At 41.3% G+C, this 24,577-nt stretch overlaps 2 protein-coding genes across 2 annotated transcripts; both read right to left on the bottom strand.

The window, feature by feature from the left end:
* Window positions 1–1,359: 1,359 nt before the first annotated feature.
* LOC118619371 (E3 ubiquitin-protein ligase RNF4-like) lies at window positions 1,360–4,821 on the bottom strand. The gene is made up of 2 exons (XM_036246083.1): window positions 4,771–4,821; window positions 1,360–3,130 (listed from the first exon to the last, which is right to left on the bottom strand). The coding sequence occupies exon 2, from the start codon at window positions 2,859–2,861 to the stop codon at window positions 2,292–2,294; it is 570 nt and encodes a 189-aa protein (XP_036101976.1). The 5' UTR covers window positions 2,862–3,130; window positions 4,771–4,821; the 3' UTR covers window positions 1,360–2,291.
* A 6,433-nt stretch (window positions 4,822–11,254) lies between these two features.
* B2M (beta-2-microglobulin) lies at window positions 11,255–17,585 on the bottom strand. Its single transcript, XM_036266301.1, has 4 exons — window positions 17,455–17,585; window positions 13,067–13,342; window positions 12,497–12,524; window positions 11,255–11,514 (listed from the first exon to the last, which is right to left on the bottom strand). The coding sequence occupies exons 1-3, from the start codon at window positions 17,519–17,521 to the stop codon at window positions 12,511–12,513; spliced, it is 357 nt and encodes a 118-aa protein (XP_036122194.1). The 5' UTR covers window positions 17,522–17,585; the 3' UTR covers window positions 11,255–11,514; window positions 12,497–12,510.
* Window positions 17,586–24,577: the final 6,992 nt, after the last annotated feature.

The raw sequence follows: 24,577 nt of genomic DNA, 5'->3' as shown, positions 1-24,577 counted from the left end.
AAAAAAATGAGGATAGTGTAAGGAGCCTCTGGGACAACTTCAAGCGTGCCAACATTCGCATCTTGAGGGTGCCAGAAGGAGAAGAGTGAGAACAAGAAATCGAAAACCTATTTGAAACAATAATGGCAGAAAACTTCCCTAACTTGGTGAAGGAAACAGACATACAAGTCCAGGAAGCACAGAGAGTCTCAAACAAGATGAACCCCAAGAGGCCCACACCAAGACACATCATCATCAAAATGCAAAAGGTTCAAGACTAAGAGAGAATCTTAAAAGCAGCAAGAGAAAGGCAGCTAGTTACCTACAAGGGAGTTCCCATAAGGCTGTCAGCTGATTTCTCAAAAGAAACTTTGCAGGCCAGAAGGGAGTGGCAAGAAATACAGTGATACCTCGGTTCTCGAACATAATTCGTTCCAGGAGGACGGTCGAGAACCGAATTGTTCGAGAACCGAAGCAATGAAACCCAATAGGAAAGCGTGACTCCACAAAGCGTGACTCTCTCTCTGCACTCACACTGATGACGCAAGCAAGGCGCGCTGGGCCGAATGAACGCCATTCGGCTCAACTCGGCTCATCTCGGAAGTTCGAGTTCCAAATATTTGTTCGGATTCCGAGACAAAAGTTTCTCGAATCTCCTGGTCGAATACCGATTTGGTCGAAAACCGAGGCGTTCGAGAACCGAGGTATCACTGTATTCAGAGTGATGAAAAGCAAGAACCTACAACCAAGATTACTCTATCCCGCAAAGCTGTCATTTAGAATCGATGGCCATTTAAAGAGTTTCTCAGACAAGAAAAAGTTAAAGGAATTCATCACCACCAAACCATTATTATGTGAAATGATGAAGGGTCTTTTTGAAGAAAAAGATAAAATATATGAACAAACAAAATGGCAATGAATACACATCTATCAACAATAGAATCTACAAACAAAATGAACAGGTAGAACAGAAACATTCTCATAGATACAGAGAACATTTTGTTGGTTGCCAGATGGGAGGGGGGTTGGGGGAATGGGTGAAAAAGGTGAAGGGATTAAGAAGTACAAATTCATTGCTAGACTGACAAACCTCAAAGGGAAAGGGATTGGGGGGGTTGGAAGAAATAAACCAAAGAACTTATATGCATAACCTATGGACACAGACAATAGTGTGGGAAAAGGTGGGAGGGGGGTGGGAATGGGGAGGAAGGGGGTAATTTTTATTTAAAAAAAAAAAGCAACACTGCTACAACCATTGTAAGTAAGGAACAAACTTTACTGCACATTTCATTCTGAAGGAAAAGTAGACAGCACCACAAAAATCATGCGCTCTTCTGTTCTAAAATGCAAGCTGAATTGTGCTAAGGGATTCTCTGCAAAAGAAAAAAGAGTTAAGGTGTGTGTTCAGGTGGGGAGGGGAGGAGGTTTTCCCAAGGCCTATGACCCAGCCAGGCTGCTGGAGTAGCTGGGATGGTGATACAGTGATGTGTTTGTTCAAAGAAGCATGCCAACTTACTGATCAGCTGATCAGTGTGGTAGAAGACAGGCACACCTATAAAGCCAGGGTGAAGGCAGTCCTTCCCTGGCATGGCAGGTCAGGGAGTTCAGAACCACAACTCTAGATTCCAGTGTGCCTAGGCAACTCCACAGGCTGGCCTTGAAAGCCTCTAGCCCCAGAAGGACATGGTGCCTACCCCACTTTGGTAATACCCCACTCCAGCCTGCTGGTTGGATAGATAGTCAGAAAGGACTGACTTCCTTCCACTCCAGTGGAATCAGGAAATCCTGAGAAATCCAGAAAGAGCATCCTGCTACTCCATTAATTAAAATAAAGGCTCCATTGTTCTAAACAAGACCCAGTATAATAGTTGCTTAAACAAGCATGAAGTTTATTTCTCATGTAAAAGTCCAAACTTCTTTTTGTGGCTCTGGTTTGCAGAGTTGTCAGTCTCCCAACTTCCTACCATCTCTAGGCTGTTACTCTTATTTACATGATCCAAAATGCCCACATGTGGCCACTTAAAAATTGATTACTATGAGAAAAAAAAAGGGAAAATTGCTTTGAAGACCACCACTAGTCTGATTCACTATAACAACAAAAGTTCAGGCCTGAAGCATGAAACCAAAGGAATCAAAAAGCAGTCTTTTTGATTGTGAGCAATAAAAGAGTTTTCATACACTCCAAAGAGCAATTTTTACAATCAGGCTTTTTGAGCTCAGAACATTGGATGCTAACAACTCCACAGTTCATGCACAAGGACATGGAAAAATCCAGTCAAGGGGTTTGTCTGTTCTGAGCAACACAGCACACATCATATATAAATGCGGTGGTACTGATGGCAGTCAATTTTTTGCAAACAAACTGGGCAATTTTTAGTATATTTAAGGGAAGTGCAGAGGCACCAACTACAGAAGATGTGTCCACATTCTGTAGAGTAGATGTGTCGTCTACTCAATTCAATCTCCAAGTACCCATCCATACAACTTCGGCACTGGATATAACCAGGTAGTGTGCAACTTAAAGTCTCCTTTTCCAGGGAATTAGGGTAAGCACTGTTGGCCATATATACATCTCTGTCTCTCATCAACCCCTTCTTTTCACTGCTCACCACATAGATGTCAGTTTGTCCTTGGAGTGACCTTTTGTTTCTCCTTGGCCTCCTCCGTTCCTCAGTAGTCACAACAGAGTTATGGTGAGTTAGGTCAATCACTGCAGGTTCTAGAGATTCAGAGGTAAGGTCAACCACTTCATCACTTTCTCCGAGTTCTATCAATTCTGCTTCCAAGATCAGCTCAGGAGTTGGGCCTCCTCCCTCAGCTGTACTAAATTCTCGAGCTTGTCTGGAATTCACCATGCTACCATAGCATGTACTCACATTCATTATGCCTTTTGGATCCAGTCTTCAGAAAAATAAGTGATCTGTGCCAAAGTTTACAGTGAAAGTTAAAGTCCTCAGTGTCTCACAGCTGTTGGTCAGTCACTCCCTGACTTACATAAGAATTTAGAGTCCAGATTTTCAGGTATATCTGAACCCTGATTCTGGTTCGAGTCCTGTCTCCACCTCTACAACTGCTATGTTTCCAAAGGAGTAAACAGTGTGAATCTTCTGGGAGCCACTTATAAGACAGCTAGCTCAATCTGAATTTTTAACTGAAAAATAAGAGAAAAATTAAGCTTTAGTAATATTTAAAATAAGATTGATAGTAATATAAAATGTATAGATATAGAGAGAGAAGTACATACTCAACAATTTTTTATAGTTATGCTTTTAAACAAAGCTTAAGCTCTGTGTCCCTCTGCATTCCATGTCCTTATGGTAGGGGGGAGGAGAGCCCAAGGACCCTTACAGCACACAATCATAGACCCCAAGAAAGAGTCACAACTTTATTCAAGATCCATTAGGAGAAATTCCAGGAAACCTTTTTTATAAAGTAAAAATGGAGAGACCAAAAAGCTCTATGCATATTTGAGTTTCTAATAGCAAATAAGAAATTAACTAGTTCATGTAATGGTTCACTTTGCCTAGGATTCTCTTTCTAACAGAGGCAGCAAGTGGAGTTTTAAAGATTTTAGCCCAGATTCTGTTCTAGGAAAGAAAGGATAGAGTTCAAGCATTCATCACAGCGAGACTTGGTTTGAGTCTACTCTCTGTGTCTTTTGGGTTCATGACCTAGATAGTTAAAACTCTCAAAACTTTATAAAATTTTTATAAATTATTTTGTAATTTTTAAATAATGTATCTCTAGCCATTAAGGAAATAAAAATAAAAGCCATAATGAGATGCCATTTCACACCAACTATGATGGGCAATAACATAAAAGATAATAAGTATTGGTTGGTGAGGATATAGAAAAATTGGGACTCTCATACACTGCTGGTGGGGATGTAAAATGATGTGACAGCTTTGGAAAACAGTTTGACAGTTCCTCAATAGATTAAACATAGAGTTACCAGATGACCCAGACATTCTACTCCTAGGTTTATACTCAAGAGAATTGAAAACTTATGTTCACATGGAAAACTTGTATATATTGATAACAGTATTATTCATAATAATGGCAAGTGGAAACAACCCAAATGCCCATTAACTGATGAGTGGATAAACAAAATGTGGCATATCCATACAATGGAGAATTATTCAGCACAAAAAGTAATAAAGTGCTAATACTTGCTATAGTATGAATGACCTTTGAAAACTTCATATTAAGTGACAAGTCAATCACAAAGACCACTTCATCATACGCTTCCATTTATATGAAATGTCAATGATAGGCAAATCTGTGGGGGAGAAATGGGAGTGACTGCTAATTGATACAGGATTTCTTTGGAGGTGATGTAAATGTTCTAAAATTGAGGTGATGGACCCTGACCAGGTGGCTCAGTTGGTTGGAGTGTCCTCCCTGTACACCAAAAGGTTGTGGGTTCAATCTCTGGTCGGCGCATGCACGGGAGGCAACCCTTGAATGTTTCTCACACACACACACCCCCTTCCTTTCTCTCTAAAAAAAAAAATCAATAAAATTGAGGTGATGGTTATACAACACTGTTAATACACTAAAACCCATTGGATTGTATACTTTAAATAGGTAAATTGTATGGTTTGTGAATTATATTGCAATGAGGCTTTTGTCAAAACAAATATATAAGCTTCCATAGAAATGTCACATAAAATAGCTGACAGATCTGGTTTGCGACACAAGCCTGAAAGCCTGGTTGGGGTTTGGTTCAGCGGTTAGAGCGCCTGCCCGAATCAATGAGTCGGGGGTTCATAACGATTCAAGGGCACTTACCTCGGTTTCGGTTCCTCCCTGCCTCCTGGCCCTGGTCCGGGTCCCGTGAGAGGCAGCCAGTTGATCAATGTTTCTTTCTCTCCCTCCCACTCTATCTGGTGATAAATAGAAAAATGTCCTGGGTTAAGATTCATTTAAGAAAAAATAATAATAATAAACTGAGGAAGTGTGGAGCTCCAAAAGAAAATGGAGTGAGCCCAGAAGGCACAATGCTCAGCACTCCACCAGATGCACTGACCGGCTTACTGAGGCAATACTTTTCTTGGCAAGCACCTGCATCAGACCGGATCACTACCCTCAACTACGTATTTGCTTTTCGAGACCCGCCTGCCCCTCCCCCTTTGCGATGCACCCAGGAAAAGCAAACCTTCCGGAACGAGGCTGGCCAGCCTGGGAAAGCAGTGCCCACTACCCCCAACCCCACTCACGCACCCAGTGGCTCATCAGTGACCGAGGTATTTTGCCCTGCTGCACTTCGCCCTGCCCAAGTAGCTATCCCGAGATAATGGAGCAGGAAGCGTGTGCTCCAGCAGTGCGCCACTTCCCGCGGCTCCGCGGCTCCGGCTCCGAGCCTCTAAGGCCTTCTGGTCCAGTCTGGAAGGAGCCAGAGAGAGCTGAACCCGGGGGCCTGGCTACACTGGGCGGAGAAGGGTGATCCGAATCACAGGGCTAGTAAGAGCCGGTAGATAGAAAGAAGCAAAGGGAGAGGATGGCGCGGGAGGGGGTACACGCCTTGAACGCACCCAGGCTGGCAGCAAAGCCCAGTGAAGAACAGAGCCCAAGTCGCCAAGCGAGGAGTCGAGGTATATATTCCCACCAACCAGTTGCTGGAAGGCACTGCCCCACTTTTAAGCCGCTATTTTAGTTTCTCAACTGCCCAATTAAAACCCGAGCCTGGTGACAGTTCGTCACTGGTCTCTGGGCAAAAAGTGCTGTTCCAGGTTAGAAAACGGGACTTTCCCATCTTAGCTTCCTGTTTGTACAAAGTCTCATGCTTTCTGACAAAAGGGAAGGGCGGGGTTGTGTTTGGTTCTCACCCCCCAACCCCCAACCATTTACGCTGCTTATTAGATAGCTACCCCCACTCCAGAAAAGTGGTAGTCAATGAAGGCTGTATGTTTTCCCAAAGAGAAGTTTTGTAAATTACTAAATTGAGAGAAGGGGTGGGGTAGGGGCTAATATAGTTTGTTTAAAAATATGTAAAAATGGGATCAGAAGTAGCACCTCAGCTTGAAGTGCCAGAGATAGGCAAATGCTGATGCTCTGAAGGGGGGATGAGCAGGATGTCTGCCACCGCCGAGTACCATTCTTGGGTAATATTACACACAAACCATTAAGTTACATTCACAGTCTCATCTCTTGATGTTTTCCTTGTAGGTCCTTGGGTCAACAGCAGTTTCAGATTAAAACTGCTGAATTCTAATTCACTTTTCTGTATATTTTGGACTCTCTCTTCTAGATGCATTTTCTCCCCTTTACTGTGGTGAATTGCCTTAAGTCATGGCTTCCATCTTACAGCGTTTTCTCACTATCACTTCCTTTGGTCATTTAAAGTATGGGGTCCTCTCAGGCTATACCTACAGTTCTAGATCCTGCATCAAATCAAATGCTGTCTTCCTCTGGTTTCGTGAATCTTTCTAAATTCTCCTTACAGGGGAATTATAAGGAAATGTAAGGAAAACTACTTAATAAAGATTAAAATTTAAAAATAGCCATAACAGCACAGCCAGTGTGGCTCAGTGAATTGAGAGTCATCCCATGGACTGAGGTCCTGGATCAATTCCTGATCAGGGCACATGCCCAGGTTGGGGGCTTGATCCCTGGAGGGGTTTGTGCAGGAGGCAGCTGATCGATGTCTCTCTCTCATATGGATGTTTCTCTCTCTCTCTCTCTCTCTTTCTCTCTCTCTCTCTCTCTCAAAAGTCAAAAATATTTTTACAAAATAGCCATAGCAGTCCTGACCAGTTTGGCTCAGCATTTAGAGAGGTGGCCCAAGGACCAAAGAGTTGCAGCTTGGATCCTGGTCAAGGGCACATACCTTGGTTTCTGGTCAGTCTCATCCTGATCTGGGTAGTTCGGGAGGCAACCTATCAGTGGGTCTCTTTCACATCTATGCCCCCCCCCCCATGCTATCTGAAGATAAATAGAAAAGTATCCTTGAGTGAGGATTTTTTTTTTTTTTAAATAGCCATAATAAAACGGAGAGTGATAGGTACACACTGAGAAAATCCAGCGGGGTCCAAAAGGTGGTAATCCTGTAGTAGGAGACTGCAGAGGTTTATGATATCTTTCTTTATTTTTTATTATTTGATGATGAGGACAATTTTAAAACAGTTCTACAATACATTTTCTAAAGAAAAGTTTTATATATTAATTAGCCAAATAATTCTTCAAATAATCAATTTGCTTTAAGCGGAGAGATAGCTTCCTTCAGCCCTTTTATCAACATACTCTGGGGTGAGACTGGCCCTCTGCCTGGGAGAGTGGGAGAGTCTTGTGGTTTCCAGCCTCCTTCCATTTGGCCAGGCCATGGTAGGTGATGGTTGGCTCAGCTGCCATATTCCCCAGTATTTAGAAGGGCATAACATGGGACACATTATTGGCCACGGTGAGTAGCAGGAGAGAAATACCTCTGCTTAAAGTCTAAGCCTGTCTTATTTCACCATCTATTCCTTCACTCCTGACTCTCCCTCAACACCACCACCCCCGATCCACACACACACACTCACATGGGTTTCAGGAAAATGCCAATTGATACTGAGCAATGTAGCTTTTAGTAAATTAATTTTCCAACAGACTAGTCAGCTTTCTCTTCCTTATTTACCCCTCTCTAACACCTTGAGTAACTAACAGGTTAGGGCATGACTTTACAGACCTGCTTGTGTGCATGATACAAATATATAATGCACATGCTTTATATAGTTTGGGCTTTTTAATGACTTATGTTTTCTAGAAATACTTTTTTGTTTCAGCAATATAGCATGATTATTCTTCTATGTCAGTATGTAAAGTCTAATTCTTTATTATTGACATTGAGACTTTCATTTAATTTGCACAATTATATTTTTTAAATATTGAAATAGATTTATTTCAGGTACCATAAGTCAAATGTTATCAACAGTGCATCAAATATACATATTGACAAAGACCCTCTCCTTGACCAAATTTTAGATAAGCTCCTCTGAGCCCTTTTTAAAAAAAAAAAAAAATGTGATAGGATTATCTTTCCTTTAAAAATTTTTTTGAATTACAGTTGGCATACAATATTATATTAGTTTCATGTGTACAACATAGAGATTAGATATTTATATAACTTACTAACTGATCACCCCAGTAAGTCTGGTACCCATCTGACACCATGCATAGTTATTACAATATCATTGACTATATTCCCTATGCTGTATTTTACATTCTCATGACTATTTTTTTAAATTAATTTATTTTTGTTACAGATGTTTCTCCTTCCCCCCCCAGACACCCTCCTCCTGATCCTGCCCCCCCCCCCAGCATTGTTGTCTACGTCCAGTGGTTATGCATATATGCACCTAAGTTCTGTGATTTAGTTCATCCCTCCCCTCGACCCCTTCCTTTAAGATTTGTCAGTCTGAACCATATTCCTTTTATGTCTCTGGGTCTAGTTTGTGCATCAGCTTATTTTGTTCATTATATTCTGCAAATAAGTGAGATCATGTGTTATTTGTCTTTCTCTGATTGGCTTATTTCGCTTAGCATAGTACTCTTCAGGTCCCTCCATGTCGCCTCAAGGATAAGAGATCTTTCTTTCTTACAGCTGCATAGTATTCCACTGTGTAAATGTACCACGGTTTTTTTTAATCTACTCATCTACTAATGGGCACTTGGGCTGTTTCCAGATCTTAGCTATTGTAAATAGTGCTGCTATGAACACAGGGGTACATATATTCTTTCTGATTGGTGTTTCAGGCTTCTTAGGGTATATTCCTAGAAGTGGGATCACTAGTCAAATGGAAGTTCAATTTTTAATTTTTTGAGGAGACACCATATTGTTTTCCATAGTGGCTGCACCAGTCTACATTCCCACCAGCAGTGTGCTAGAGTCCCCTTTTCTTCATACCCTCACCAGCACTTGTTGTTTAATGATTTGTTGATGGCGGCCATTCTGGCAGGTATGAGGTGATACCTCATAATCATTTTAATTTGCATCTCTCTGATGATTAGTTATGATTTGCATCTCTCTGATGATTTTTTCATGTCTCTTGGCCATTTATATGTCCTGTTTGTAGAAGTGTCTATTTAGGTCCTCTGCCCATTTTTTAATTGAATTCTTTGTCTTCCTTTTGTTGAGTTGTATGAGTACTCCATATATTTTGGAAATTAACCCCTTATCTGATGTATCATTGGTAATTATGCTCTCCCATATAGGGGGTTCCCTTTTTATTTTGATGCTTATTTCTTTTGCTGTGTAGAAGCTTTTTAGTTTGATGTAGTCCGTGTGTTAATTTTTTCGTTTCTCTTGCTTTAGGCGTTGTATCAGTGAAAATTCTGTTGCTTGTGATATCTGAAATTTTGTTGCCTACATGTTCTTCTAGGATTTTTATGGATTCATGAGTCACATTTAAGTCTTCTATTCATTTTGAGTTTATTCTTATGTATGGTGTAAGTTGGTAGTCTAATTTCATTTTTTTTGCATGTAGCTGCCCAATGCACAATTGTATTTAATGAGCATAGGTAAGCTCCAATATTGCTCCTCTTTAATCAATCTCTAGTTCTGAAGTGGGGAAAGAAGGCATGCTCCAGAAGAGCATTACATTGAACCATCAACCAGCGAGCAAGCTTTTCACAAAACAGTTCTGTTGAATGACTTGGAACAAGAAAGTCCTTTAAGATTTAACTCAGTGGGTCTCAACCTTGGCTACACATTAGAACTGTCTAGAGATTAAAATGATAATGATAATAATAATAATAATAATAATAATAATGTGAAAACATATCCACACAAAAACCTGCACATGATATTTGTATCAGCTTTATTCATAATTGCCAAAATTTGAAACCATTATGTTCTTCATGAGTTGAATAAGTAAATAGACTGTGGTATGCCCAGACAATGGGATATTATTTAACACTAAAAAGAAATGCATTATCAAGTCATGAAGCGACATGAATGAGCCATAAATGCATATTACTAAGTGAAAGAAGCCAATCTGAAAAGGCTACATGCTATATGAGTGCAGCTATATGACATTCTGGGTAAGACAAACTATGAAGACGGTAACAAGATCAGTAGTTGGGAGAGCAGGTAGGAGGAATGAATGTTGGGAGCACAGAGGCTGTGTAGGCTATGAAATACTCTGTATAATACCATAATGATGAATACATGTCCTTATACATTTGTCCAAACCCATAGAATATGTAGCACACCAAGAGTGAACCATAATGTAAACTATGACTTTGGTGATAATGACATGTCAATGTAGGTTCATCAGTTGTAACAAATGTACCATACAAGTTGGGGATATTGATAATGGGGGTGGCTATTCTTGGGGGGAATAGGAAATATATGGGAAATCTCTGCACCTTCCTCTCAATTTTGCTGTGAACTTAAAACTGCTCTAAAAACACAAAGTCAATTTAAAAAAATAATAACAACACTGTTTTCTGGCTGGGCACCATACTTAGAGACTGTGGTTTAGTTGATCTGGATTGGAACCTAGAAAGCTGGGATTTTTCTTAATAGACTTTATTTTTTAGAGCTGGTATTTTTTAGTAAGTTCTACACGTGATTCTAATGTGCATCCAAGGTGAATAGTTACTGGTCTAAGTCACCCCTCAATTTTCTCAGCTAAGTTCCTACAAATCTTCCCCCTTGTTCTGCTGTTTGGAATTACCCACACCTGTCATACCTCTATAAGTCTCATAACTTGCCCCTCGCCCCTGCCTGAAAACCCCAGGCCCCACACACCAACAGGGAGAACTATTACCCGCCAAGTCTCAGCTCAAGCAAATGGCTTCCCTAACACCTACCTAAAGGTTTTGATGTTCCCTGAACATACTTTCCTATCACCTAGTTCTTTGGGCTTACTTATGCTATACTCTTTATCAGGGTGCATTCATTGTCTGAGTGCATGTCTGCCCCTCCCCTAAACTGAGCAATTTGAGAGCAGTGTTGTGTTTTACTCATCTTGTCAGCACCTAGCACTAGCTAACTGAAATTCTTGGTCAAATACCAAACCCTATATACCAGGGGTTTATACTCTTCTTCAAGTGACATTTGAAGACTATTACCTATTTGAAAACAAAAGGTAAAAGAGAGCAAAATGGTCCCAGTCCCCTACCCCTGGCACAGGCCCTGCCACAGCCTGTGTAGCTGTTCCTGCATGTGCATGCTGTATGTTTGGTCTGGGGTTTGGATGCTGCACTGTCCCACTGCCTGTCCTTTCTGGTAAAATAAAGATCTATTATGCCCATGCCCCCTTCCCCAAAAAAAGAGAGATAGGGAGAGATGTCTAAGAATCTGACCACACAGATTTTATTTAGTGAAGCAAAAACATCATTTTTCATAATGTAAATATTGGGCATGAGACTCTCTCCCCTTCCTATCTCTGAGCCACCTGCCTACATAGGTCATAGAACCAAAAGTAAAATTCGTATTGACATTAATATGGCTTCTTAGTTTCTTTGCATACACATGATAGTAATAGGAGCATTAAAAAGACAGAAAATATAATTTGGAATTAGTCCAATCCAAATGAGGCATCTTCAGACCTGAGGGGAGAAAAAAATATTGTTAGCAAAGCTACTTATTTTATTTGGATTACAGATTGCACCACCCAGTTTGTCTAGCTTCTGCTATATACATCACCATTTGTAAAAGTAGCTGCAATTTTCCAGACCCATTACAAAGAGCATTTCCCATTAGTTTATCCCATTAATTCTCCCACAACCCAAGAGAGAAGAATGCTGGTATTAGAGTTCAGATTCTGGCTCTTCCATTTAGTTACTGTGTGACTCTGGGCAGGTTACCACCTTCTCTGATGCTCTCTTGAATTAATTTCCCTGTCCTAAAATATAACACTCCTGTGTTATTTGAAGAGGTTTTCTACTTCTGTACTTCATCCAAAAATGCAGAGAAGTCCAATTCCTCCCTCTTTCATGCTGCTAGAGCTCCTTGTAAATCCATCTATTTTAGTATCTTTACATTAGATTATAACAATGTTTCTATTTCTCTCCTCTATTGGACTGGGAGCCTCTAGAAGGCAAACACAGGCCCAGCCGCTAAGGCTCAACAAGAGATTGAAGGAATGGGACATCCTCAGAACCATGTCACTCCTCTCTTCTGAGTGAATGAAACTGCTATGCAACAGAAGAGAATGGTTGGTTTATTTTTGAAGGCCCAGAGATGCCCCATGTAGAAATGGCAGAAGAAAGAGCAAACCCTTGCAGGTGATGTGGGTAACCAATGGCCTCTATCCTGTCACACCACACCAGCAGCTCCTCTGACTTCTTTTAGGGGGGCAGTGATTCTGGCAGAGCCTCAGCTGGGGCCACACACCTTTCTCATGCCACTCCACAGGAAAAGGGAATGTGACCTCATAGGATTCTTCTCTGCCTGCTGAAATGCTACCCTGATTAATGTCCTCCATATACTGAGGGTTACCATATTAGTGCTGCCTGGAAATAGTCCCCAGGATAATAAAACAAAGAAACAAAAAAGCTTTTTTTTTTTTCTTTTCAGTTAGATACCTACCTCCATGGTGCCAATTAATTGTACTTATCTACGAAAAAGAAAAAGGAAAACAGTAAGTTTTACTTTTAAAATACTATGTATTAACAAATATCTGGCAGAATAGCCTGCTGTCCCTAACCATGAATACCTTGTTTAGAACTACCCAGTAGAACTCAAACCTGCCAACTATCCTAGATCCCAACCCAGTCAGAGTGCTAAAGGAGTCCAAGATTACAGGGTGCTAGCAGAGCAAGACTTACAAAGGCCCATGTCTCCCTGAGGCTCATGTTGATTCTAAGTATCCATGAGGCTGTCAGGAAAGCCAAAGGAAGCCAGTAGGTAAGAAGTGTTGGGAACCAGGGTGCATTTGAGCAAGTGCTGTTGCTGCTCCTTGCTCTTGCCACAGGAAACTACCATTTCCAGGACCCTGCTATGCAGAGGTCTCTCCGAAGGTGCCACTTATCAGAGCTTTAATAACATTCCCTGACAATCCCAGTATGCTTTTTTTTTTTTAACTATTAAAACAGCTTTATGCTATGGCTATACTCAGATACAACTGTCAGCAGCTAAGGAAAGAACTTGAAAACTTACCCCACTTAACTTTCTTGGGCTCATTGAGAGTCACATGCTTCACAACGCAGCTATACTCATCTGTTGCACTGGGAGTGAAATTTGCATGCACCAGAAGATAGAAAGACCAGTCCTTGTGGAAAGACAGGTCTGACATCTCCACCTTCATCTTATCTCCATTTTTCAGCAAATCAATTTCAATCTGGGGTGGATGGAACCCAGATACGAAGCAGTTCAGGAAATTGGGCTTTCCATTCTCTGCTGGATGCCGTGAGTAAACCTGAACTTTTGGAGTACCTGTCAAACATCAGGGAAAGACCAATGAAAATTGCACAGTATTTCACTTTGAACTACTTTGGTCTAAAGCTAGATCAGGCAGCAAGTGTTTAAATTTGATCATCCATGTTTCCCAATTCCGTTTCCACTCTGTCCAAATAAGCTTCCATTTTCCAAACGGCTACCTCCATTTTGAGGGATAAACCATAGCCTAGTATCTTTCCCACATAATTCCCCTACAAATGACTTTTTGGCTTTTTCTAGAAGATTTCTAGTATCTTCTTCTTTTACCGGAGATTGTGCCAAATCTTTAAGAATCCTTCTGTAGAGGCTCTCAAGAATTTTTTTTTTAAGATATGAAAATGAATATTTAATCAAAATGAGAAAATAAATCATAACAAATAGCGATTTTTAAAAACTGACACATCTAGAAAAGCTGATCCCAAAACCCAGAAAGGGTAATAACAATATTTTTATCAATTAGCTGCATAATAGCTCTCGATAGCACATTTTCCCCACATTTTTTTACTATATTGTCTTTTTTTTTTTTTTTTTATCCTCACCCGAGGATATTTTTCCATTTTTTGTACAGATAGAGTGGGAGGAAGAGAGAGGAAGAGAGAGAGAGAGAGAAAAACATCGACGTGAAGGGACACATCGAGTGGCTGCCACCCGCACGACCAACCAGGGCCGGGGACAAACTGCAACCGAAGTACGTTCCCTTAGCGGGAACCGAACCCGGGTCTCTCTGGACCGCAGGCCGACGCTCTAACCGCTGAGCCAAACCGGCCAGGGCACTATATTGTCTTTGATCACTTCTTTATCTGGCAATGATTTTGATGGCTTCTCAGCACCCACAGAATTCCTTAACATATCACTCAAAAGTCTACATGATTTGGCCCTAACCTACTTTTCAAACTTCATTTTTTTACTTCATATACCGTCCATAGTAGCCACATAAAAAACTCATGTTATTTGTTGTACCCTCTTTTAGCCCTGTCAGGTTTTTTATTATGTTTACGTCTTTCCTTTTTGGTTTCTGCTCCTGCTTGAATCAACATCCATCTGACTTTTCAATGTGTTTTAAGTATCTAGTAAAGTGCCTGGCACACAGCAGTTGCTCTTTAAGTGACAGATACTATTACTACTTGTTCAGGTTCCTAAGAGAGTCAACCCTAAGTATGTTCTTACAAAACACAACCTCTTCATCCTGTCCCGAGTTTATACACCAAACCCTTAGCTGATTTTGTACCTGATTTCATGAGCTACAAGATTTAAATGCCTACAGAAGCTGGCAAATAGCTTAAATGAGTGAGTTTGGCTGGGTCAAAACAATAGGAAAGGGTGAGGACTCTGGCAAATAGGAGAGAATATACTCTCCATTATGACCAAGTAGAGTAATGTAGGAAAATTGAAATTGCATTTTAATCAGCACCCTGAAATGAGTCCTGTAACTAGCTGGGTTCGGAATACATTGCATAATGCCACACTGAACAGTGGTTTCCAAAAGAAGGTACATGACTAGATCATCCCTGGGGGTGCAGAAAGAAAATATAAACTCTATTTCTACATTTTTCATCCAAAACGAAGTGTTATTGCTACTAAAATACAGACTGACACTAATGCATGTATATAATTCACTTTAAAACACATGTACAGCCCAGCCGGTGTGACTCACTGGTTGAGCGTCAACCCATGTACCAAGAGGCTACCAGTTTGATTCCTTGTTAGGGCACATGCCCAGGTTGTGAGCCAAATCCCCATTGGGGGGCATGCAGGAGGCGACCAGTTGATGTTCTCTCTCATCGATGTTTCTATCTCTCTCTCCCTTCCTCTCTCTCTAAAATCAATAAAGAAAAAATATTTATTAAAAAAAAATACACGTACATTCAGATTTTATGATTACTACAGGGCAGCTGCTCCTCCAGGTCTAGAAAGTGGTTTGGAAGAGAAGTACCAGGCCATTCTGTCCATATGTATCTGTCTAGAAACACTCCATCACTAAAGGATAGGTCGCCAAGAAAGGAAATATGAAAAGTCCACAGAGCTGGACTGAGGATCCCAGTGAAGCCCTGACTTTTTTCTCATAAAGTTAAAAGTGAAGATAAACCAGAATGCTCTTTGTATTTACATTTCTAATAATTAGAATAGAATAAATGCCACAGGAGGAAGATAAAGGTTAGTCTGGCCTGGAATTCTCACTTTGAGAGAATCAGGTAGGATTTTGCAAAAACATGAAAATCTCTTCTAAGAAGAGGACCAATATCAGCCAGGCCTGGCTTTGAATCTAGACTCAGCCCCTTATTGGGTTTGTGACTTTGGGAGAGTTATTTTAGCTTCCAAAGCTTACCTGAAAAAGTAATGTATGCCCACAGTGAAACAAACAAAGCCCACACATGGGATAGAGCAGAAAAATAACCCCCAGAGGCAATTACCATTACCTATTTCTTGTGTATCTTCCAGAAATGATCTATACAGAACATGTATTACTTTGGAAATTTTCAAATTAAGATTTTTTAAATGTCAGCTTGTTATTTTTCAAAAGGCTTCTATAGTCAGCAGCAAATATCGACCATAGTGATGACAGATATTGTGCTTTATTTTGTAAATAAATTATACACCCTGACCAGGGCCCAGGACGAACTAAAAAAAAAAAAAAAAGTTAAATTAATACCTTTTTCTCATCATCAAAAGACCACACTTCACCGAAGCTTTTATGAGGGGGAATACAAGGGGGTCTGGCATATTACAGGGTATCTGGACCATGCTCAATATCCCTGGTGTCCCCAACAGACAGTCTGGGTAACTACCTTGATTACCCTTATCACTGGTTTTACAACCTCACTGACTGATTAAACTTGGCTTTTTCAAAACTGAAAGTAGAGGCTGAGTTCATCACGGAAAGAACTGGGCAAGGAGCCAAAGAGGGAGCCCTCTTTAAAAAAAAGACAACAGGGCCCTGGCTGGTTTGCGTCAGCGGTTAGACCGTTGGCCCACGGACCAATAGAGTCCCGGGTTTGGTGCCCTTCGGTTGCAGTTTGTCCCCCAGCCGGTTGGGGTCGTGTGGGTGGCAACCACTCCATGTGTGTCTCTCACATCGATGTCTCTCTCTCTCTCTCTTCCTCCCTCTCTCCCTCCTGCTCCATCTTAAGATAAATACAAAAATGCCCTTGGGGCCCATGGCCCTGCAGCTTGTTCTAATCTCACACCCAAAGGAGGCTATTCTGAAAAACACACAGATTACATCCAGTACAAAGGCTTACACCTCAGCATAATGCTCTGGTCAGGAGCCATTGTCTGCCATTTATTCCCTGTGTGATGAAGTTACTTCAACTCTTGGTGCCTCAGTTTTCTCATCTATGAAATGCTGGTAATAATCTTCATATTCACCTCATAGGCGCACTTAAGACTTAAGTGACATAAAGCGCACAGCGTCCCCTGCACACTGTGAGTTATCAAAAACAGGTAGTTCTTATGGTTATTAAAAGCGAGATGTAATGGGAAACGTGAGTTAATGGTGTGGAAGCGCTCTCAAAGCATTCTATGAAGGTCGCGTGCTGATCCCCCGCCAAGGCTTGATCTCATATTTGCGGGAAAGTGCCAAGGCATTGGTGAACCTGGCAGGCGCTAGGCGGAAACCCGAAATCCAGCGGTTCCAGCGAAGCAGAATTGCGGTGGACCGATTTACCCCAGCCCAACTGCCTCTCCCAAAGCCCAGCTGCCTGTCTCCACCCATTTTCAGTCCCCAACTCTGCGCCTTTGGGACCCGCCTATCCGCCTTCTCCTCCGGCTGCGCCCAGGCAGCAACAGGTCCTGCGAAAGAGAGGAAGAGAACCCTCCCTCCCTCGGATCGTTCTGAAGCTACCAATACTCCGAAACTTTGTCCCCATCTACCCGGCCCAGGCGTCCCAGCGGTCTCCCCCACCACCCACCCCCACTCTCAGAGAAAGAAGAAAAAAGCTGGAGTCCTGGGCTCGCACCCACACTGCTCCCCCTCCGCTGACCGGGAAAGAGCCTTTGGGGAGCCGGGGTGTTACGGAGAAGAGAGAGAGAGAGTGCCAAAGTGGGTAGGCGACCGGGAGAGGAAGGGCGAACGGAGGAGAAACGGGGAGAAGGGAGAAGGGGACACTCACGCTGGATGGCGTCCAGGCCTGACACAGCGAGCAGCCCCAGCAGGACCAGTGTCACGGGGAGAGACATCGCTACCACAGCGCTGCAGCCGAGGAAGTGCGCTCCTGACCCCGCGCTTCGGCTTTTATTCCGCGCGTGTGCCTCCAATCAGAACCCTGCCCGTCACTAGTATCCGAGCTGGCGGTGCTGGACCAGGTTAGAAAAAGAACTTTTCATTTTCAGTTTCATTTTCCTATAAGGCCTCGTGATGTTTAAGAAAGCATGGATTGGGCGGTGTGAGTTCGCTATCTGTAAAAGCACGCCTTCGGACCTTGGGTGCGCCTCGAGTCTGGGGTGCTGATCCCCCATCTTAGAACTTCAGTCTGGACTCACCTTTGTCCAGCGCCCTCACCTTCCGAACCAGCCGGAGATGCTGAGTCACTTGCTTACTTGCCTCAATCAGTTAGGAGACTAGAACCTGCCGTTTTAATTGGCAAAAATGAAAGCCCAGAAAGATTTAGGGTGTGGACAGAGGATGAACCATGCCAGACAGAACAAGATCTCTTGTTAATCATTACAACCGGGCCCTGGCTGGTTTGGCTCAGGGTTAGAGCGCCCCCCCAGCTCGCAGACCAATGAGGGGTGGGGGTGTCGATTCCGGTCAAGGGGCGGCACTTTGGCTTCGGTTCCTCCCAGTCAACGGCACATAACTTCGGTTGCATTTGGTCCCGGCTCTGGTTGGGGTCTGGGGCAGGCAACCAGTCGATGTGCCCCTCTCACGTTGATGTTTCTCCCTCCCTCCCTGTTCCCCTCCCTCCCACTCTATCTGAAGATAAATAGAAAAATATCCTCAACAACAAAAGAAATTACAACTGGAATACACTGTAGGTTTCTGTATGTGTGGGACAAGAAAAATAGTCCAGGAACCTTGAGGACTCCTAAGAACAGCCCAGAGAACTGTTCAGAGTGGAGGAGGACCTTCTTACTTCCTGAATCCCTTCAGGGAAAAGTTTCCTTTTTTCGTAAAGCTCCCATGCCAAAGAATTCTTATCTGTATCTTCCTGTTGTTTAGGTGATTTTCTTTGTTTTGTTGATTCTTGGGGAAAACGACTACTGATAGTAAAAGCAGTAACTACTTTGAGCTTTTGAGTTTACAGACCCCTTTTAAGTGTTTTAGAATGGTGCGTGGCGCGTGGTAGGTATTCCGTAAACTGAATGAATAAGTGAACTAGCAAAGAGTGAGTGAAGTCCTTAAACTCTCGGAGGTAGGAATTTTTATGGGTAGGGAAAACAGAGGCTAGAGACTGGTATTCAAACTCTGGCCTGATTCCATTGGCATTCATGTTTCCAACACTTAAAAGATAAAGGACATGATAATTTTAGTGAGAATTTAAATTGCACCCAGCCAAAGAAGTTAAATCTACTGATTATAAGAGTGGACAACATTAGACAGATTCATTAAGGAAACCTACACTCCAAGATAACAAAAAGCAATGCTGTCATCGTGGCTGCAGAGTCCTCTGGTCTTTTCTGAGTGCAACAGTCAGAAGAGGAAGTGAATCGTGGGGGCAGGGAGTTGCAGACAGCTTGGAAATCACCTTGGTTTTCAGTTGAAGGGAGTTGAATTGTGTTTCCCCAAGGAGCACAGCAAATCTCTTCTGGATTTCTCTCACAGATTTTTAGACCTTTTAATAATCCCTAATATGGAAGCCATGGCCAAACTAGAAAAGGTTGAATATTCTTCACAAACCTAATGAAATGAGATAATGCCCATACCGTTCCTAACACATAGCAAGTATCTATAATATTTAACAAGTGTCTTGTAATTACTGTTTTTATTTACGTAGTTTTTCTATCAGCTCTAACTATAACTCTCTTGAAATAGGAAGAATTTTTACACATTAAGTTGTAAGTAGAGACATTTTTGTCCCTCCCATTTGTTTGTATGTGTTTGTTTGTTTTTTTATAACTCATTTAAGGTTCTTAAGGCCTGAAATGTTAGTGTTGAATATTTTCTACTGACCTGGGAGTATAGGAAGAGACTAGGCCATTTTTACCTCTAAATTCCTTGTCTATTACATCACAGAGAAATATTACATTTAAAACTTATCAAAGATAAATTATAACCTACTTACTTAGAAACCAATTTTAAAAGTGATAAAACAATGTAGTGAAGATAGAAAGTATATTTTTCAATATTCTGTGTTTAGGAGAATTCCTGTATTTTTCTTGGATTTCCATTTATAACATGTTTTGAATAGTGAGGGTGAAAAAGAGTTATAAAACTTTAAAAAAAAACAACAACAACAAAAACACAAGTGCATTGCCCTGGCTGGTTTGGCTCAGTGGTTGGAGCATCAGCCTGCGGACAAGAGAGTCCCGGGTTCAGTTCCCGCTAGGGGCACATACCAAAAAAAATTTTTTTAATAAAAACAACAAGAGCATTGTTTGCCTAGTAGGTCAATCTTCTAGAAATCTATAAACATAGCAGTTTGTTGTTGTTTTTAAAGATTTTATTGATTTTCAGAGAGAGAGAAACATTGATGTGAGAGGTTTTCGATGCCTCCTGCATACCTCCTCCTGAGCATCCAGCCTTGACTGGAAACAAAACCGTAAACTTTTGTTATACAGGATGATGTCTAACCAACTGAGCCTCATTGGCCAAGGCTAAATACAACAGCTTAATAGTATTATCTCCCAGTAGAGAAATTAACAGATGGACCTTTTTTTTTTTGCCTATATGACTCCTAAAAAATTTTTTTTTACAGGGAATGTTTATTCAAAGTAGCAAATTTTTTCAAAAATGAGAAAGAACTGGAATGCTCATATCCTCCAGGTGGTAATTGTGAACCCCAAGGAGAAATATATCTGCCAAGTAGGACTCCTTATGGTTAATTGGGTCCAAATTCCTAACTAGAGTCTAACAGCCCATTGCTGACAGAGGCCTATCATATAACACTACATTTCAGGGAAAAGCCACAGACTGAGCTGCTAAGCCTCCTGCATTGTGTTCCTGCCATCTAAGCCTACCCTTAGAAAGAGTTCCTAGAATCAACCTGGCTGGTTTGGCTCAGCAGTTAGAATGTTGGCCCAGGATCAAAGAGTCCTGGGTTCCGTTTCCGCTAAGGGCACATACCGTTGCAGTTTGTCCCCAAGCCCCTGTGTGTGTGGCTGTGGGACTGTGTGGGTGGCAGCCACTCAATGTTTCTCTCTCTTCTATTTCTCTCTCTCTCTCCTTTCCTCTCTCCCTCCCGCTCTATCTGTAGGTTAATGCAAAAATGTCCTTGGGTGAGGGAAAAAAAAAGAAATAGTCAAAGTGATGAAAAGCAAGAACCTACAACCAAGATTACTCTACCCAGCAAAGCTATCATTTAGAATTGAAGGACAATGAGCTTTCCAGACAAGAAAAAGCTAAAGGTGTTCATAACCACCAAACAAGTATTACAAGAAATGTTAGAGTTTTCTTTAGAAGAAAATTAAAAAATATATATGAATAATAAAATGGTAATAAATACATATCGATCAATAATTACTTTAAATGCAAAATAATTAAATGATTCAATCAAAAGACATATGAAGCCTGAATGGATAACAAACTAGACCCTTACATATGCTGTTTACAAGACACTTACTTCAAATCAAAAGACACACACAGATTGAAAGTAAAAGGATAGAAAAAGATATTTCATGACAATGCAAACAAACAAAAAGTTAGAATAGAAATACTTATACCAGAAAAAAATGAACTTTAAAACAAAGGCTACATAACAAGAGACAAAGAAGGACCCAGCAATTTCACTTCTGGGTATTTATTTGAAGAAACCCAAAACCCTAAATCGAAAAGACATATACGTCCACATTTTCATTGCTGCATTATTTACAACAGCCAAGATATGGAAGCAACCTAAGTGTCCATCAATAGGTGAATGGCATATATACAATGGAATATGACTCAGCCATAAAAAAAAAAGAATGAGCCCTGGCTGGTTTGGCTCAGCGGTTAGAGCGTCGACCTGCGGTCCTGAGAGACCCGGGTTCGGTTCCCGCTAAGGGCATGTACCTCGGTTGCAGTTTGTCCCCGGCCCTGGTTGGTCGTGCGGGTGGCAGCCACTCGATGTGTCCCTTTCACATCGATGTTTCTCTCTCTCTCTCTGTTCCCCGCTCTACCTGAACAAAAAAAAAAAAAGAATGAAATCATGCCAGGTGCAACAACATGGATGGACCTAGAGGGTTTTGTGCAGAGGAGTGAAATAAGTCAGACAGAGGAATACAAAAGCCATGTGATTTTGTTTATATGTGGAATCTGAAAGACAAAATAAATGACAAGCAGTACAGAAACAGACTCATAGATACAAAGATCAGATTGATAGGTGCCAGAGGGAAGGGGAGCTGGGGGACAGGGTAAAAAAGGTGAAGGTATTAATAAGTACATATTGATAGTTACAAAATAGACACAGGTATGTAAAGTACAGCATAGGGATATATCGTCAATAATACTGTAATAACTATGCCAGGTGTCAGGTGGGTACTAGCTTTATTGGGGTGATCACTTAGGAAGTTATATAATATCTAATCACTGGGTTGTACTCCTGAAACTAACATAATATTATATGTCAACTATAATCGAAAAATAAAGTTATTTAAAGTCAATAAGTAAATAAATAAAAGCCTTTTTTTTGTGTGTAGGTGGAGCATTTTTTGCTTCCTCAGGATGCTGCATCTCCACAGTTTGCAAACTGTTTACCTGAATAAGTTTTCTCCTTTTACTGTTCCCCAGATTGAAGACCCCTGTTGGCATTAGAGTGGTGGCATCGATTTTTTGTTGACAGAATGTAAATGGTACAACTATTTTGGAAAACAATTTGACATCAGGAACATTAAGAAACATGGAAGGTGATAGATAAGTTAATTGTCTTGAGTTTTATGATGATTTCATGAGTATATATTTATATTACAAGCTATTAAATTGTACACTACACTTTAAGTGTAATTTATTGTATATCAATGATATCTCAATAAAGCTGTTAAAAAATACCCTATAGCCCTGGCCGGTTTGGCTCAGCGGTTAGAGCATCGGCCTGCGGTCCGGAGAGACCCGGGTTCGGTTCCCGCTAAGGGCACGTACTTCGGTTGCAGTTTGTCCCCGGCCCTGGTTGGTCGTGCGGGTGGCAGCCACTCGATGTGTCCCTTCACGTCGATGTTTCTCTCTCTCCCTTCCTCTCTCTCCCTCCCACTCTATCTGTACAAAAAATGGAAAAATATCCTCGGGTGAGGATAAAAAAATAAATAAATACCCTATAAACACAGATACCTGTATTGTTGTTAGGGAAGGAAGGAAGGAAGGAAGGAAGGAAGGAAGGAAGGAAGGAAGGAAGGAAGGAAGGAAGGAAGGAAGGAAGGAAGGGTATTAAAGTCGAGAGAAAATAGGAATAGGTTAAAGCTCAAATGAGTTGGGTTGCACCTGAGTAGATCTCAATTTTCTCTAAGATGAGCTTATCCAAACAGCCAGAAAGTCAGGCCCACCCAAGAGGAGAGGAACAAGCATAGGTAGGACATATGTGTCAGGGCTCTTCATTTGTTGTGTCATCAATCCCTTGCAATTCAAAGTATGATCCATACCTCACTAGCATCCGTACCACCCAGGTGCTTTTAGAAGTGCAGACTCTTGCCCTGGCCTGTTTGGCTCAGCAGTTAGAGCGTCGGCCTGCGGTCCAGAGAGACCCGGGTTCGGTTCCCGCTAAGGGCATGTACCTTAGTTGCAGTTTGTCCCCGGCCCTGGTTGGGTTGTGCGGGTGGCAACCACTCGATGTGTCCCTTTCATGTCGATGTTTCTCTCTCTCTCTCTTCCTCTCTCTCCCTTCCACTCTATCTGAACCAAAAAAAAACACAAAAAAAAATGAAAAAATGTCCTCGGGTGAGGATAAAAAAAAAAAAGAAAAAGAAATGCAGACTCTTGGGCCTACCTCAGACCTACTAAACAAGAGTGCGTTTTAACAACATCTCAGGTGATTCTTATACGTATTAAAGTGGCAAAGCTGCTAACCCAAACTACACAACAATCTAGAAGGAAGATGTTACTTTTAACTATAGGTAAGGAGACTAGACTCATAGAAGTAAGATAATTAACCACATTTGCACTGAGTTGGGATTCAAACACTGGTCCAATTTTAAAGGCCTAATAATTTCCACTAGACAATCATTTTCTGAGAAGGGTTATGAGACCATGAGCATATGAGAAGGTGAAGGGAAGTAAATAGGCAGGGTCTAACACCACAATATGCAGTGTTTTTAATTGACATTTATTTTTTTTCTGCCCACAAAGGTAATATATGTACATGATAGAAAACTGGAACATACTAAAACATATAAAGAAAAATATTATAAGACTACCTATAATCCTACAACCTAGAGATAACCATTGTTAAATGTTTAATTTAGGGAGTTGGAAAATAAATTGTTGCCTGCTACAAAGTACTACAGCCTGGTTAGGTCTGTTTGGGGGCTGGAAATTGTCAGTTTTTTGTGTTAAATTCTATTAAATTCAGCAAATGTCAGTTGAATTCAGGCTTTGTGGCCAGTGTTGAGTTCTGTAAGGCTAAAGGGGAAAGAAGATGCAGACCTTGACCACTGGAAGATTTCAATCTGGAGTTCAAATCAGCCCAATAATTAATTAGCAATCACCTAAGGTGTTCCTGCTGATTGACTTCTCAGATCTAAGAGCTGTTACACAATGGGCAAAGGCCCAAAAGAAATAGACAGACAGGGAGTTTTGTTTTTTATTGATAGTTACTAAGTCAGACACCATACATAGGAGGGGGGAAAAAACTTCACAAGATCCGTATAAGGTAAGTACTGTTCTTTTTATTTGAGAGAGAGTGCATGGGAAGACTAAAGTTGAGAGAGTTAAAATATCTGGTAGGTAGGGAATCTCTGCCTTGTATGTAACTGCCAAGATCTATCAATTGCCTACTTGTTTTTATTTGGAAAAATCATACAATCTTGCTATTAAAAACATCCAGCAATACAGAACTATAAAATACGAGTTTCCCTCAAATCCTCTTCCCAGTAGTAACCACAGTGTTTAAAGTACTTTTCATTTTTAATTGTTAAGTCCAGTATGTGACTGTATGCCTATTGTAAAAATGC

The sequence above is a fragment of the Molossus molossus genome, unplaced genomic scaffold (genome assembly GCF_014108415.1).
Source record: "Molossus molossus isolate mMolMol1 unplaced genomic scaffold, mMolMol1.p scaffold_m16_p_1, whole genome shotgun sequence".
Lineage (NCBI taxonomy): Eukaryota > Metazoa > Chordata > Mammalia > Chiroptera > Molossidae > Molossus > Molossus molossus.
This window is presented reverse-complemented; position numbering and strand designations above follow the sequence as displayed.

Coding starts and splice junctions, on each gene's coding strand:
- LOC118619371 (XM_036246083.1), bottom strand. CDS start 2,861: ATGAATGTGAGTACATGCTATGGTAGCATGGTGAATTCCAGACAAGCT.
- B2M (XM_036266301.1), bottom strand. CDS start 17,521: ATGTCTCTCCCCGTGACACTGGTCCTGCTGGGGCTGCTCGCTGTGTCA. Junction 13,343..17,454: donor AGGCCTGGACGCCATCCAGC/GTGAGTGTCCCC, acceptor GATGTTTGACAG/GTACTCCAAAAGTTCAGGTT.